At 48.8% G+C, this 17,496-nt stretch overlaps 1 protein-coding gene across 1 annotated transcript in view; it reads left to right on the top strand.

The window, feature by feature from the left end:
* Nucleotides 1-17,496, top strand: part of CFDP1 (craniofacial development protein 1) — a 61,410-nt gene that overhangs the window by 41,521 nt on the left and 2,393 nt on the right. The window contains exon 6 of the mRNA XM_064387292.1: nt 14,121-14,279. Within this exon, the coding sequence (XP_064243362.1) occupies nt 14,121-14,279 (159 nt within the window). The remainder of the gene's footprint in view (nt 1-14,120; nt 14,280-17,496) is intronic.

Below are 17,496 nucleotides of genomic sequence, written 5' to 3'. Positions count from 1 at the left end.
GTTCATAAGCAGATTCTCTACTGGAAACCATTACATGTTTTGAGCAGCTAGAGGCATCTGGTTTGACAGGGGGTGCTCAGAATACAGAGTGCTTAACATCAGTGATAAGACTGCAGTACCAGTGCAGGGGTGTCCCAAAGTAGCTGCTAGGCAGAGTGGGACAGCCTGGTCCCTTGATGCAGTTGTCACTGATGAAGTTAAAGAAAATGAGGAATTATGCTATGAGTGAGATTCAGTGTCTTCTCTCTTGCCAAGGACTGCTCTCCAGGAACTGAGAGTAGGCAGAATAGTGAACGACCTGACTCCAGCAGGGTGGGTCATTGGGTGCTGCATGCTGTCAAGGCTTTCACTAGTCCTTATCTGGGAGTTTTGCCAAGGAACTGGTGCTGGGGGAACAGAATCTCAAGCTATGAGGCAGAGAAACTTTCACTAGGAGATCTGGTTGTAACTGAAAAACAAGGAAACAAAACCAGCTAGAGAGGGCGACAAGGTTCAGAGGATTGCTCAGTAAGTTGGGTCAAAGGAAATTTAGCTGTCCTGAAGCAGATAACAGAAAGAGCTGAAAACTTGGCTGGACAGAGACATGGGAAAGGATCATAGCCAAGAAAAGTCTTGAATTTCCATGGCACAGTGCAAAGGGCTGGAATCTCATAGGTGAGATTCTTGAGTGTTCAAAGTGCCTGCCTGGGTGCTCTTTCTGAGCCCCTGCCTTCTCTGGGGTCATGGCATTTTCTTGAGAGCTCCCTGAGAGCACTTGTGGTTGAACTACAGCCTGCATTTCTGAAAGAGGCATCCACTCACAATGGAAAGACTTACAATTTGGGATCCACCACATCCTTTGGGAAGCTGTTCCCATGGTTAATGCATTTACCACGTTACTGTTACAGTTCCCTGAAGGAGTTTGAGTCCTCAGCTGGCAGCCTGCCTGCCTTGCTCAGTGCTGCTGCATGGCTCTCTGCCTCCTGAGACAAAATTATTGCTACAAGGGGACTAAAGGCTTTCTTGGGGTCATGCAGACTCCTGTAGGACAGCCAGGATCTGAACCAGTTCCCTCCAACCAAGGGTGTGAAGTGAGTTTTTTGAGGCATTAGTGTGTTCATTCATCAACAGTCCACTGGTCATTTCTCTTCTCAGGGTGGATGTGTGCCTTGCTGGTTTGCCCTCAACAGCTGGTAGGTCACAAAGGATTTGAGAAACAGCTCTGGCATTGTACCAAGCAGAGGCTGTGGGACACTCAACAGTGAATTCCAGAGATGATGTGTCATGAAAGCCCTGGCCCTGCTAGCCCTTCTGCACGAGGCTGCTGGAGGTAGTGGGAGCCTTGCCAGGTTGCAGTCCTCATGTTCAAGAAGAGCTTTGGCTTTCTGAGCAGATTTTGCTAGGTGGATGTTAGCTGCAAAATCTGTTTGGGAGCCTGCAGCTTTGTGTGGGTGGGAGGAAAGCCTTGTGCTTTCCCCTCTGCCTGCCTCCAGCTGGAAGGTGACAGCTGATCTGGTGGCTGGGAGAAGTCAGCTGTTTCCATTTTCTCCCTCTGGAGACTTGAAATCTATTCCCAGTGAGGTGGGTCCCTGGGAAGAGGAAGGGCAGTTCTTCAGAGTGAGTGCTACCAAAGCTGAAAGGCACTGGGAGGTGGCCTTGCCAGCTTCAGATATTTAAAGCACTTCAGTCAAGCCCTGGAAGAAAAACAGAGGATAATCTTAGTTTTTCCTCTTACGTACATTTTGGGCTCTCTGCACTGTCCTGTGGTTCATTACTAAGCTTTTCTGCAGCTTTAGAAAGTGTTGAAACAACAGAGAAAGTTCTTGTTGAGAAGAAGAGCACATCCTTTCATCAGCTGACTTTCTATTGTTGGTTCTCTCCTGCCTGGACATCATGTTTTATATAGCAAATATCTTTAAAGCTTTTAGGGTATTTCTCTTCTTTCCTTACCCCTGAAATACCCTCTTCGATCTGGATCATTGGGCCAGCCCTTAATCTGGGCTGGAGCAGGAGAAGGTAATTGTGATGGATGCCCCAGTGATATTACCCTTCCCAAAAGCAATTAAATGTGGTCAAACCCTCATTTATATTTTATGACTGCTCGTAGCAGTGCCCAAACATTTATGGTCCCCCAAAGTCCCACATGCTGCCAGGCCAGGCTTTGCACTGGATAAGATAACATATTATATTTATGCTATTGCTTAACTTGCACAGCACTGCAGAGCAGCCCCTCACTGGGCTCTAGCTCCTTGCTTGTTGTAGTGATGCACTTGTGCTGTGCAGCCCTGATTCTCCTTCACCCTCACTTAATTTCCTGGGAACGTTCCCCTCTCCTAGGCTGCTGAGCTTTGTGAATATTTTCCAGTGGAAGGCAGTGTATTTGTTTTAATCAGATCTTTTCTTAAAGCTGTCAGATGAATTGCTGGGCTGGGAGGGGGTCCCTCCCTGCCTCTTCCTGCCATTCTCACCTCACTTTGATCAAAGCCTGGCATTGATCTGATGCAGTGGGAAGCTAAAACCAGGACTAAACACTAAGGCTGTCTAGGAGCCACAGGGACAGACACAGGGACTCTGCAGTGCTGGGGGGACACTGGGGGTTGTTTTCTGAGGGTGGTTGGGGTGTTGGATCCTCCTTGCATGGCACACTGCACTGTTCAGAGCAAGCTGGGAGTCACACCAGCTGCTCCGCCATCCACACTCATTCACTTTGAAATCCCTTTAGCACTGGAACAATTCCATTAGCAGGACTTCTTAGGCCTGATTTGGAGGGGTTTCTCTGCCAATTAAAACCAAGCCTGCGCACCAGTGTGGAGAGCTTGTCATAACCAAGACATTCCCTGTGTACCTCGGGGCTGCTTGCAGCTGAAGTCTTGAACAAAAGATCTGCTGTTAGACAAAGAAGGAAGGAGTGAGCCTCTGAAGAGAGGAAGAACTTCTCTGTTTGCCAGCAGTTTTTTTCTAACGATTCTTTTTTTAAGGATTGGTCACCAATTAATCCATGTCATTTTGCAGACGAAGCTGTCAACATTTTTAAGGTTGCATGGTGAAATAACTTCAGTGTTGTTGGTTCTAGCAGCTCTGAATGTTCTCAAACAAATGCCTTTTAAGATAAAAATGGCCTGTGCTTGATCCCAGCCCAGAGTTGTGGTCGTTACTCTTTTATTTGAAACGTCTCAACTGAACTCAGTGAAGTCAGTCAGAGCTGCAAGTGTTTGAAAGTCGAGTCACTCTTATTTCCATGGCTAAATATGGACGTAATGTGCAGGGTGTTACTCTAAAATACTTCAGTGTGTGGCCAGGTTGGAGCCCAGCAAGTGTGCTGTGTGCCACAGACACCACCTGCAGTGGCTTCTGACAGCTTTCAAGTCATCAACCTGTTGGGCCTGAGTACCAAACACATCCTGCCCTCTCACTTTTATTTTTTGCTCTTACCTGCTGTGATATGCCTCACGGCCGCATAGGAGTGTAAGCTCATTGGCAACTTGAATATATGTGCATTTCTGCTGATTTCTGTCCATTTGCAGAAGCAGGACACCTTCCTCTCCCACCCCTGCACGTTTCCCACACAGTGTGGACTGTTAGAGCTTTATTAGAGGCATTTCTTGCTCAGTGGCAGCACTTAGACACAAAATTAAATGTAGCCCACCACCTTGGAGTGGGGTAGGTGCACTGGTTCTGTGCTGGTGTAGCAAAGTCCATCTGAAACTGGCACATTTATTATCCCTAAACATTTGCTGAACTTAAGAGAAATGCAAAATATACATGAAGAGCATGCGTGAGATTTTTTTCAATAAAATTAATTACTACAAGCAGTGCTTTGCAAATTCAATTTCATCCATGTGGGAGCAGTTTGGGAGCTCTGGTGCATGTACTCAGTCCTTCAGTGGCAGGAGCAGGTCTGGTTTGTGTTGCGTGGATGCCGTGGGTGGAGGAGAGCTCACATGGGGAGTGACTGCAGCTCCAGCTGGGAAGGGGCAGCTCCATCAGCATTTGGCTGCAGCTGCAGTGCTGTGTAACAGGGGCGTAGCTTTGGCTGTAGACCAAGCCCAAGTTACAGGTCCTTACCTGTCAGCTGAGCATCAGGGCTGCCTAGTGCTGGTTAGTCCTGGAGCCTTTAACGTCCTCATAGTATCAGAAGTCATTGAATGCTGCAGCTCTTTCAATTAAGCTCCCGTTGAACTCCCTGCACAGATATTGTAATATAATTGGCTGGCCTGCTGCTGAAACAGCCTCTGTCTGTGCTCCAGGCTGGAGGGGAGCCAGAGTGAGCCCCGGGCTCCACACAATGTCATACTGATTAGGAGGGTGCGAGATTTTGTTTTTGCTAAAACAGTTCTGCCAGTACAGCCCAGAGGGCAGCTGCAGTCACACTGGTACAGAGAGGGCCTTATGCTGCTCTGAATTGTCCCTGGCTCTGGGCAGGCAGGGATGCTGCTGGGGGTACCTTTATCCTGCAGTGACAGCCTGTGCATGGCTGAGTGCTGCCCAGCTCTGCAAGTGCAACTTTACTTTGTTGATATCCACCCCATAGCAACTTTGTCTTCAAGACCCAAGGGAAATATTTAGCTTCCTCTGGCTGTTAGGAAGTGGGTTCTCCATGGCAGCAGTCCCTTCACAAAGGGTTCTGTCCTGAGCAGGAAACCCTGGTCCAATCCCTAATGAGCCCTTCCTGCTGATAAGGGAACCTGTGGGTCAGGGGCTCTGCCTGAGCCAGTCAGCTCCCCAAGAACTGATGTGCTTTTTGATGAGCATGTCCTCCAGAGCCTGTAAAATGAGACTCCAGGCCCTCCAGAGAAGTGGGTGCAGACCTAGATGCCACAGAATGGGACCTGCCTGAGGAAAGGCCAGCTCTGGCAGAGCTGTAATATTGCTGCTGCTCTCTGATATTCCTGAGCTAGAGGATCCCATCTCTCCCCTGCCCAGCAAGTTTGCCTCTTACTGTACATGGAGACCCAGCACTGGTTTTATTCCTGGAATAACTGCATTCATGTGTTCAGTACTATGTATATTTACACCTGGGTTATCCCCCAGTTTGGGAAGTGGACTGGAGAATAAGGTGCTATCCTGTTCTGGCACAAGGAAGCTCTTAGACCTCTTTTTCCAGCTTTGCACTTTGGAAAGGCCTATCCAGTACAGTCCATGACATGAAGATAGGATGAAGTGTTTCTGTATCTTGGAGAGTGCACTAGAAAGGAAGTCACTGACTAGTATCTGCTGGCAGCCCATGTCATGGTGCTCTGCAAGCCAGTTCTCCAGCTGCTGTGTCAGTTTTGCTGTTCAAAAGCTGGTTCCATGACACTTATTTCCCTCCTCAAGGTGAGGTGCACTCTGCCAGAGTAGCATTGCACAACTCCTAAAGTCACTCCTAAACTCACTGTGCTGGATTAATAACAAATCCAGCAATAAACCTGGAATACTGGAGCACTGCCCTTTGTCAGGCAATGCTTGCTGCTGTTGCTGGGAATTGGGAGTGACATGTTTTTTCCCCTGTGACAAATCTTTGTTCCCCCACTGACTATATTTAGACACAAATACATCCAGAATCAACTGTGCCCATGGCAAGCTGTGCTACTGCCTGCAGGAGCCCTCACCAGGGCAACATCACGTGGGCTTTTATTGTGTCCCATCTGCCCTGGCCTTTCCACGCTGATGGAAAATGCATCATCTCATCCAGGCTTCGATTGCTGGGCTGGAGTGGTCTGACTGTCCTTGCCTCGTGGTGCCTTTTATCCCCATCTTACACTTTGCAACATAGAACCTGGCTGTGGGAAGGAGAGCTGTCACTCTCCTTTCTGGAGAGGTTAGACCTCCTCTTCTGTCTGTCTGTCACATTGCTGTTTGAACACTAGTGTGCTTCAGTTGTGATCCTCCTCAGGGATTACCTCCTTGGCTCAACAGAGCCAGTGTCAGAGACTTCCTGTGAGTAGAAAGCAGCTGTGAACATCACTGTTCATGTAGGGTCTCTGCCACGAGGCTGTCTGAGGTCTCAGGGAGTATGGGGTGCCATTAGAAATCAGAAAGGTCCTGGGGCTTGGCTTAGCTCTTGAGATTGCAAAAGCAGTGATGACAAAGCTGCTTGGGGTTAGCCTGGATTGGCAAGCCTGAACAAAAGCCTGAGAAAAGTTAACTCACACTATCAACTCGAGTTAAAACTCCCATTTCCTTGTTCCTTATAAGTACTTGTCTGCTACAGTCAGACCATGCTCCTTTTGCAGGTGAGTGGTCAGAGCATTTTCACCAGGAGCTGACTCCTGTCAGCAAACCCTCCGTGCAGCAGAAGTTTTGGTCTGCTGGCAGGATCACAGGCAGGGTAATTCCCATTTTCCCACTGCACTTGCATCTCTTTGGACACAGAAGATATTGTGCCTTTGGACACAGCTGCCTGCTCTGCTGCACCCTTTAGCAGCACTCAGTGGGTTTTGTCCCAGCCATGGCTGCTTTTCCACAGTGGCTTTGTTTGTTCTCTTCAGAGTGCATAGTTTGAGTTTGAAGGGCCTCACAACAAAGACACAGCCCTGTGTCCAAAACCCCCACTACTCCCAGAGCACTTCAGGCAGGTTCTTTGGCTCAGTTAGGGTGTGATCAGGGTGTAAATGCTGGGTACCTGCTACCAGCTCAGCAAGTGGAGCATGGGGACAGGCACCACTGGGGTGGCAGTGAGTTCACTGGGCTGTGCCACGCTGGCTGGGTGGTGGGAATCCATCAGTCCTCTCCGTGCCAGCCTGCCTTGGGCAGTGCCCTCCAACCAGGATCATCGCCAACCCTCCAGCACCATCCACCCTGCTTTTATCTTCATTTCTTCCTTGCTTTCTGGTTTTTTCCACCTGGGATTTCAATGTTTGTTTGTTTGGTGTTAAAGAGGCTTTCTTGTTTGCTTTTTTAAATACCTGTTGTGACAGGCAGAGCTGAGAACAAGCCAGGTTGCTGTCTGCATCCACCCCAGAGCCTGTTTGGGAAACAATGCCAAGTAGGGGCAGGGAGACAAAGTAGAAATTCAGTTGGGTTTTTCCTGGAAGACTTCCTGTCCTTGGCTGGTTACGTGGGGTTAGGGGTGAGAAGAGCTGGTCACTTTTAGGTTCTGAAGAACAAGACCAGTTACATCATTCTGGGGAAGGTTTCTGCAAGCTGGCAATACCAGGCACTGTCATTCTGCTGCTGTCTGCCCCATGCAACCACACCATCCTGACCTTAAGGAGCAGATGGCACTGCACTTGCCTTCCTGGTGTGCCCCTCTTGTTCCCTGCCAGCATTTTGACTCCTCTGTTGAGGAAGATGTTCTGGGAGTGACCAGCAGAGCTGGCACTGGGCACCAGCCAGGTCTCTGCATGCATCCCTCTCGTGCAGTGTCTCTCACACCCTTGCACGCAGAAGGAAGGACAGCAGGGCATGGTGCTCTGGGCAGGAATCTTCCACTTTATTAAAATGAAAGTATTTACTGGCTGCATCAGTTGCCCAGCTGTGGTTAGTTTGTATGAGAACCATTTCCTGCACTTAAGGAAACTATTCAGCTTTACAGCAGATCATGGAAGGAAGAGATACTACAATGTCCAAAATCCTCTCTTTGCTGAGTGGGCAAGTTTCTCACCTGAATCTCTGCCATCAAAGCACTTGGGGTGACAGGAACAGATCTGCCATTGCTGTGCTGCAAGGAAATATCACAAGTTCCAGTGAGGAAGGGAGGGGAGGAAGGAGAGGGACAGTGGGAGAGCCAGGGCTGGGTGGTCAGGATGGTGCTTTAAGGGCTTTGGGGCCTGAGATGCCATCTTCCTGCACTTGGTGACATCTCCTTGCCAGCACCATGTCATGATGGTGGGGTCTGACATGCTGCTCAGTGCTGCAGGGAGCCAGCAGAGAAGTGGTTTGTGTTGTAGTGTGTGTTTGAGTTGAGTTCTTCTGCTTGAAGCCATTGAAAGCCATTCAGCCATGCTGGAGATAGATCTGGGAATGGAGATCTGGGAATGGATGCCTCCTGCTTGTCCTCTTCTGCCAGACATCATAAATACACTTGCCCTTGTAGTAATTTCATCTAACACACCACAAAAACTATCCATCCAAGTTCTGAACCTTGCTTGAAAGTGGATTTTTATAGGTTGTAGGTGTAACCTGCCTTTTTAAATGGTAATTGGTAAAGGTGATCTCTGACAATCTGTTTCCAAGGGCTGGGGCAGAAGGCACAGGGGCTTTCCTGCTCTTGCAAGATTTCCTACTGATGAAGTAATTCATCTCTGTGAGTCCACATTTATTTCTGCAGAAGGAAAGATTGCTCTGCACAGCCTCATGGGGAGTCACCAGATGTTTTGGATGGATGCTGGAATATGATGGAGTGTCCAGCACTAAATTGTCTGCTCTGGGAGATGCAAAACCCTGCAATCAGGCCACAGAAGTTGCCCCACACTGATGTCTTGTTTCCTCTACCCCAGAGCTGCAAGATGTGTGGGATGCCTTCATGGAATCAGCATAATCTAAAAAAATTCTCTGCTTGGTCCAAGTCTTGCAGCAGCTGCTTTGTCACAAGACCCTCACTGGCAGAACAGGTTATTTGCCACTGTTTATTGAGGCTCAGGGGGCTGGATTTCATTAGTGGAGGAAAAACAAGCAACTCATTTGTGATTTTTGTACATCAGTGAATATCCTCTTCTGTGTTTGCTCACACTATTTCCCCAAAATGTGGCATAACAAGAAGAGGGGTGAAGGAGCATTGAAGTGTTAGCTAAGAGTCAGTAATACCCTGTTTCATGTTCAAGGTTTTCTTCTTACAAATTGAGCCCTTCTTTAAGGTACTGATAGCTGACAGAAGTAGGTCCTTCCTGCTACAGAGGTTGTTACCCACAGCAAGGAGGAGCTACAAGGCAGATGGAGAAGCAGCACAGGGTCTGTGGAGCCAGCAGAAACAGAGCAGCAGAGGGTTTGTGATCCCCAGTGGTGAAGGTCAGGCTGGGAACACTGCTGGCTCCTTGGCCAACATTGGAGCAAGTGTCCTTTGGGCTCAGTTTGTTCTTTGGTGTTGGATGTGCTCTGTCAGCTCCTGCATTCTGACCCTGCTGGTCCCTGCCTGCTTCTGGCCAGTCACTTTGATCTTCTTAGGCCAACTGGTGCTGGTTCAGCTGTTAAATAGTCTCCAAAGGTGTTTCACAAAGACAGGAGATGCTTTACCTGGCGTTCCTCTTCAACAGCTGCAGCTTGGCTGTTGTGGATAGGAGAGGCTGATTTGCAAAGACATCCGAGATCCCCTGTGTCAAGGGAAAGGTGAGGGCAAACAGGAGCAGCAGCACCGAGCTCTGCCTCTGGATAGCAGCAATGTTCTGCATGGATGGAGGGAGAAAGTGGCTTGGCAGCAGTGGAGCAGACAGATATCTTGGTGAATCACAGGTCCAACATGAGTCACAGCTGTCACATGGCTGTGAAAAAGGCACACGTCACAGGGGGCCGTGGAAGGAGCTGTGTGCTTCCCAAGGCATCTGAAGCATCCCCTGCTCCCAGTGCTGGTGAATCCATCACTCATGCTATTCCCATTTTGGATGCTGCATTTTGAGGAATATCTGGGCCAATAGCTGAGTCCATGGAGAGTGGTGAAAGTGGTCAGAGGGCTGGAAACCATAAGGAATGAGAAACGCTTGAAAGGACCTGGGATTGTTTAGTCTAGGAAAGAGCAAACTAGAGTGGGGGGGCAATATGAAAAGCTTTCAAAGACATAAAAGGCTGCTGCAAGAAGTGAGGGAGTGATCTGTTCTTAGTAGCTACCAGGAAGAAGGTATCAAGTCATAGGCTGAGCAAGGAAATTTAGTCACTGGGGAAGAGTTACATAAGTGAAAGGCTGATGAAGTACTGAAACCTCAGTGCGTGTGGGATTGGTGTCAGGAGACCTTCAGAGCACCCATCTCTGGGTGGGTGGGAGAGGAACTCATCCTGCTTTGGCTGGTGGGATGCACTATGAGACTTTTGTAGCCATGTTCCCAATTTCTGGAAGATTATTTTCTAAAGCTTGTGATGAAGTCCACCTCCATTAAACAGGCATACATTTCCCAGACACTGCTGAGCACCTTACAAGACATCAGGGATTCCATGTGGCAGTGATACTTTATCACTGCTACAGCAGCAATTTTCCAAGCCCCTGCTCAGCTGCAGGCTTGCACCAAGATGGGGGGAAGTGTTTCTGTTAAGGACAGGGACACAGAGTGTGTTCTCCTATAGTGGGACAGCAAGGGAGCCCATGGCTTGCTGCTTGTCCCTGTGTCTGACCATGCCACATGAGGCACAGTCCTTGTCCTGACAACCTTAGATGGTGCAGGGGAATCCCCCCACCAAGGCAGAGCTCCCCAGCACTTCTTTTTTTTTTTTTTTTTTTGCTGGTTGAGGGGCAGACTTTGGCCGTGTATTTTAATTGGGAAAATTCAGAGCATGTCTTTGTGTCCTAAATAGGCGATTGTCCTGATCCTCATCCCTGGGATCCATTATGTCTTAGCAAATTACTTTTTCTCTTTTAAATGCCTTAGTGATTAAAGATGCCACAGCAGATACCCTTAATGAGTACAAAAAGGGTAATAATTCCTCTTGTTGGCACTGAATGCAATTAATCAGGCCCCTTTACTTGCTTTTTAAACAGATGAGGCATTTAAGGCCAAGCAAGTTTTTAATTGGACTTTAATGTTTCTCATTTACTTCATTTTGGCACAAGCGTAGGAATTCCCACCCCCAGGTTTGCTGGATTTATTCAGGGTGATAAAAGGCTCAGCATGGAATGAAGACTCAGCAGCAGACTCAAACATGTCCTTCAGCCTGTGCCTGGCCCCAGTGCCTGGCCTGGGCTTGGTCCTGCTGCAGCAGCACAGAATTGTCTGGACAGGAGCAGAAAGCAGAACCAGGCTGTCCAGCCCAGATCCAGTTTCCAGCATGGGACTGACATTGGATATTGATAATATTTCTGGAGTAGCCATCAACACAAGGGTGCAACATAGCCTGCCCTTTTTGTCATGTTCCCTTGCCTTGAAGGAACTGTTGACTTGTGAGTATTGTTGTGATTATCTGGATGCCCTTGATGGAGGTCCATGTCATAGCCCAGACTCTGTAGCTTCAAGGAAGGGGTGAATTATATGTTCTAAGCAATATTCCTGAGATCCATGGCCAAGAGGACATACAGAGGCCTTGAGCACCATTACAGATGGATGTGTGCATCCAGATGTTATTCATTTGTGCCAGGAATTGCCATGGAAGAAAAGATGCATCAGAAGCAGCTCTCATCCCATCTGCAGCTCCTGCTCCCTGAAGCCAGCACCACCTCTGCTTCCACCTCTGGCCATGAACCATCTTGCCTTTGGTTCCTTTCCCTCCCATCTATCCTCCACTGTGGTTTGGGGACAGCAGTGGCCTGTCAGCAGGTCCCAGTCTGTGTTTCATGTTCAGCTTGGCTGACTAGCCCCTGTCCCAACTCTGCTCTTCCCTGCCAGCAGCCGACCAGGGTCAGCCAAAAAGGATCAGCCTCAGCATGGGTGAGCTTGCCTCTGAGCCTGCTTGTCACTCTGCAGGGCAGAGATTCTCTAACACCCAGGAAAGATCCCAGAAGTTTCAGCTGGGTTTTTCCAGGTGTGTGCTGTGTTCTTTGCAGTCATACCTGTCTGTATTTCAAGTGACAGTGACTGTGGACTTCCTCCCATGGAAAGGTCAGTGGATGCAGATGAGCTGTAGGTGTCCTTGGATTGGTGAGATGGCTCTTGGGTCATTGGGGTTTTTTGGCCCAAAAAAACATTCAGAAGAAATCTAGGGACAAAGGACAACACCCTCCATTTCTACATCCCTGCTTTTCCCACTTCAAAGGTAGGAAAATCTTAAGCCCAAGTGTGTCTGGAAAGTTAAGTGTATTCAGGGAAATGTGTTATTGAATATCTTGTGTTAATTTAAACACCTTCTGCCTGCCAGGCTTGGGGCAGAGGAGCTTTGCCAGCTGGATCAGCCATAGCACTTCCCTAGGTCTGTTTGAGGGCATCTTTAGGGGCTCCCAGTGCAGCATAAGGAGCTGCTGTGCACAACCACTGGGCTCTGCTTTCCAGGCAGCTGCGCAGCACGGAATGCCGTGGGGGAGGCTTGCCCAATATTTTATTTGGTTCATCCTTATTCTTTGTCATATCTCCTTTCCTGTGACTCCCTCACATCTTGAACACACATCTGATACTGGGTTTGGTGGTTGAGCAAGGCTTGTGTAGTCCTCAACAGACAGATGTGGGAACCAAGACTCTCCAATCTTTTCTTCTGCTGAGAACATCTTTGCCCATTTTGCTCCCTTACACCACTTCCCTGCTACCTGCAGATAAGGATACCTGGAGCCATCATGCCTTGAACAGTAAGGGAGAATTGGAGGCTGAGCAAGGATCAAGGTTTTATTGTGTGGTCATGGTGTGAAGGGCTGCAGACATCTTGGTGAGATGTTCAGGGATAAAGGCGAATCAAAGAGCATCCAGCTTGTTCTGTGTTCCCACAGAGTGAACAACTGCTGGCTGTTGGGCTGTGGAAATAAGGAAATAAGGAGGAAATAAGAGGGCCAGATCCTAGGACATTTCTGCTCCTCTGGCTGGTATTGAGGAGGGGCAGGCAGCCTTGTCCAGTTGCTATGGAGCCTGCCAAGATGTCCTTAATCCCAAATATATCTATGTCAGGAAGCTGCAACCCCAAGTGACTCTAGCCAGCCATTCTTTCATTGAGTCTTCTGGCTGAGGCTCACAGAGTTGTCATTTTCTTTGATTTAATTCCATATAAACTGCAGAATTATTTTCCTTTAGAGGCTTGCAAATTACAGAAGCATAAACCATGCTAATGATTCGATAAGCACAACTTTGGATACATTCCCAAGAACCCCTGGGCAGGAGTGTGCTCAGAGAGCACTGGTGGAGAGCAATTTGCCATGCTCACCTGGCTGCCTGCCTTGGGCCCCCCTTCCCAAATTCCTTCATCTCTCAGGAACGAGAGTAATTTCCTCTCTGGCTTCTTGCAGAGGCAAAGGCCCTGCAGACCTGAAGTTATCTCTGGAATGTGTGTAAACACGAGTTCAATGGGATGCTGTTTGCCCCCCATTCCTGTGGGGGGGTTGAGAAGGGTTAATACAAGTTTGTTTTACGGGTTCCTATCCCTGAGAATTGTCTTCCTTAGAGGGCAGCTCGGCTGACCTGAGCCTCTGTGTGTGCATTTCCCAGCATAAAGGGGAGATTCGGGGGCCCCACCACGCGGGTGGGATTTCACTCCTCTAAGAACAAGGGATGAAAGAGCAAAGTGGACTTCCTGCCAAAGAGGGACCCAGGAGATGGTATGGGATCACAGTGCACGTGCACTGGGACTCAGTGTGCAGCTAACAGGATTATTTAGGTGATGCTTGGACAGAAACAAATCAGGAGAAGCGTGGGGGTTACAGGCAGTTCTGTGCTCCCATCTTCAAAGAGCATTGAAATGTAAGCAGGGGGACAAAATGTTTTAAGTGACATATGGGCTGGGGCAAAATGCATTTCAATAACAGGCATAAGTAACTCTATCTGTTTGCATAAAAATAATTCACATGTAAGTTCATTAGTGGTGTACAAGTACGTCACTAATGAGACTTGCCTGGAGACCAAAGTGTTCTTGGATTTAGAATAAGAAGCAGGAACCAGAACCTAAAACTAGAGAAAATCAAGCATTAGTACCAAGTAAATGGTTAATTCCTAGATGTGTTGTCAGCACCAGTGACGCACTGAGGCTGGATGCCTTCCAGAAAACAACACTTTAACTGAAGACAAAGAAGCAGACTTAGCACAGAGGTGATCAGTGGAATGGCTTGGCCTGGTGTATACAAGGGGTCAAACTAGATGATTTAATGATCTCTTTTGGCCTGAAAGCTCTCTGTTCTCTTAAGAAGATAAATGAAAAAGCCCTTTCACAAAACCCAAGCACTTGAGCTATGTGTGTAATGAACTCTGCTGCTTCCAGGGGAACGGCAGAGCAGGATCTGCAGGAAGCGTGACCTTGCCGCCTGCAGGCTGCCTGGCGTTGGTGGCCATCTGTTTGGTGGCAGTGGCTCACCACCATCGAGGCCACCACTCTCACGTGTGACGTTTCTCAGCTCTGTTTTTAATTGGCATTTCCCTGCATTTAACCAACGTTTGCTCCTTAATCTCCCTCAGGGTGAAGAGGCCAAGCGGTATGAGTAGCCTCCTGGGGAAGATCGGTGCCAAAAAGCAGAAGATGAGCACGCTGGAGAAATCTAAACTGGACTGGGAGAACTTCAAGGAGGAGGAGGGAATTGTGGAGGAGCTGGCAATCCATAACCGAGGGAAAGATGGGTAAGAGGGACTTCACCTAATAGTAGTCCAGAATTTCCCATCACTTCCTTTGCGTGTGGGAAGCCCATTGCTGGCTGCAGAGTTCAAAAACCCATGGGATTTTTTAAGGATTTTTTCTAAGGATACATAAAGCCAGTAGCTGCTGTAAGCATCGCAGGGAGACAGGTAAGTCTGCAAACACCTATCACTCTCTCTAACAACCTTGTGAGTTCTCTAAGTCCAGCCAATGTCTGGCTTTGTCACCTCTTCTGCTTGTGGCACAGAGCATGAACTGGCCTAACGCAGCTCCTCCATGAGGAAACACAATTGCCTCTGACCTGTTTTCTTTTTTCAGTTTGGGAGGGTTTTGTTCTGTTCTGCAAATGACACATTTCAGCTGCATCTCTCCTCCTTCTTCCCACATAAAGATTTGTGTAAAGCCAGAACAGCTGGCAAGGTGCGTCAGAGATTATGGCAGCACTGGGCGTTGGTTGTGTGCATCAAGCAACGTTCACTCCAATGAAGTTAATGGAAGTATCATAAAAGTAAATGGCAATGCTGTAAATAAAACAGAAAGTTAATAACATGCACTGCAGGGAGTGATAATGAGATCAGAAGCATTATTTCCACTACAAGTGCTTTGCTAAGCTCTGGGAAAACATAACCAGCTTAGTGGACAGCTCGTAAAATGTACATTTTATTATAAGCTGTTCTTTTACTGGAAGAACTCAAAGCTTCTGCATTCCAATAGATTGGTTTTTCTATTTTAAACAGATATTTTGTAACTGTCAAACTATCAAATAGATATTTTTTTTTTGGTCTTGCATCCTTCCACAAACACACCTTTTCCATCAAATCTCCCCTGATCTCTTTCTGGTCATGAAACAAATGCACGCCCTTGTAAAAGTAGAGCAATTAAGTAGGAGAGCTGGAGAGGAGCAGCTGATCCTCTGAGATCCCTGAAGTCCAAGGAGGGGCATGATTTACACCACATACAGGTGTGGCAGAGCAGTGTTTTGTGACATCTCTTGTGTGCCCAAACCCAGTATGTCAACTGTTCTTGGCCAGTGCAGTTTCCTTTCCCACCCCATCCAAGCAGGACAGCTTGCTCTTCATGCCTGGCAAACCATTCCAGTGATGCTCACGTGATGGTCCTTGAAGCTAAAGAAGGGATCAGCACATGGAAAAGATGAGCAAAGCAGAGCAGCAATTTTAAGAGCATCTTTAATCTTGGACGGCTTTGGGTTTTGCTGCCTGTCACATCCCAGGCTAGAAAATCTGCTGAGCTCTTGGCAAGCGATTTTTGTCATTAAATAAATGAAGAACATGATGCCAGGATAACTTTAGACACTCCTTATTAATATGTTTATACTCATCAGGCATGCAGTGTGAGGGGATCAACCGAGTATCTGCTCATTAGGAATGACTTCCACCTTCAAGGTAAAGGGAGAAGGGAGGAGCAATGGAGGCACAGCCATTTCTGCTTACAGACCACCTCGGTGTGAAGGGTGCAGGACCCTCCCAGAGCAGCCATCTCCCCTGGGGGCCAGGTCACACAGACACAGCTGCTGCCGGCCTCAGGTCACTTCACAGGAGCCTGTTGTCCCTTCTGCAGCTGCCTCTTCTCCTTTAATAATGTCAACCGTGCTCACCCTTCAGTGGGCAATCATTTACACATCTCTATAAAAATTGTAATGAGCTGTTGTTAACCCTTCAACCCAGGCAGGCGAGAGCGGGGCGCTGCCTTTAATGCCTGGTGCTGTTAGAAACCTCTGCTCCCCATGTGTCCTGCTGTGTGATTGTAATGTCTGCCTGACAAGGAAAGCTGCAGCCCACTCCTGGAGATGTTTGCTCGATGCCACACATCCTGTGCACTTACAGAGATGGTCTCAAGGAAGGCAGGAAGCTTTACTTTTTGCTCAGGAGAGAAGACAGGCTGAATTCCTGTATTGTGCTTACCCTGTGGAAGTTGCTGCAGGGCAGAGCTCCTCGTACCTCCCTGGTCCTTCTCCAGCAGCCACACCAGAGCACAGCAATCAGTGGAGCTGTGGGGCTGTGGCATCTTTCTGCTGCCAGTGCCAGTTATCAGCCAACCACAGCGTGGGCCTAGAATTCCTGAGACAGAGGGGACATGTGTTCTGTCCTCCCTTGCCTCTGATTTTCCACCCCTTGCACCCCCAACCCCCATCCAGGGATTTGCATTTCCTTAGGAGCAGAATCTGGGCTTTTACAGCCTGGCTGTGTCACGTCCTGAGGGCCTGTCCTGGATTTGACAGGAGGGGCTGGAGTAAGGAGCAGAGGCAGCTATCCCCTTTGCTGTTCATCTCTCTGATGTGCTTTATAAATGGAAATGGGTAGTGGCCTCTTAATTGGGCCACCTTTGTAGGGCAGCCCCATGGGGGAGCAGCCGGCCCGTCACCGTCACCGGGTGACTGATGGTGACTGACAGGGGACAGGCAGCACCAAAGACCCTCCCCAGAGCAGCTTGCAGCTGCCCTTGTTAGCAGAGACAGCCTTGCTCCCCGTGGGTTTACTTTGCTCTGCTGTGGATCACAGCTGCCCTGTTTCCAGGCGGGTTGATGATTTACAGGAAGCTATTGATTCAGGTAGCAAAGGTTGTTTAGACAAGCAGGGACGGCTGTTTGTGCCTCACTCGTGCACTTTGCACCGTGTTTGCTGGTGCCTTGGTGTTGGCTGCACGGAGCTGGCTGAGCAGAGGGAGCTGCAGCTCCAGCACAGGCTTCAGAGCATGGAGGGGCTTGTGCTGACCCTGCAGCTTCCCTGCTCACCTCTGTGTGCACCTCCAGCCCCTGTGTGCCTGCAGCACAAGCCAGCCAGGCCCCACGAGCTCCAGGTAGTGCCTGTGGGTCTGCCCTGGTACCTACAGCACTTTCCTGTGGCCAGCCAAGGACAACGCCTTGGGATGACGTGGGTCACAGTTCCTCCTCGTGCTGGCCGTGGCTGTGAGACTGCATTCCAGGTTCATGATCCATATCAATCCCCAGGAGGCAGGCCCTGCCCACCCGAGAGGCACAGCAGGCAGGGGGGAAGAGGAGAAGAAAGAGACTGACCCTTTGCCGGGGTTGATAGATGGGTGTCACAGAGGGGCCAAAAGAGCTTTGGATTCAGTGGGTTGGGCTGTTGCTGCCCAGGCCATTGGGGTGTTCCCAGATGAACATCAGTAACTGCTGTCCTTGTCTTCCCAGCTGGGGTTGTGCTTGGTGTTTAGCAGTGGAGG

Source organism: Passer domesticus, chromosome 12, assembly GCF_036417665.1.
Source record: "Passer domesticus isolate bPasDom1 chromosome 12, bPasDom1.hap1, whole genome shotgun sequence".
NCBI classification, from domain to species: Eukaryota; Metazoa; Chordata; class Aves; order Passeriformes; family Passeridae; genus Passer; species Passer domesticus.
This window is presented reverse-complemented; position numbering and strand designations above follow the sequence as displayed.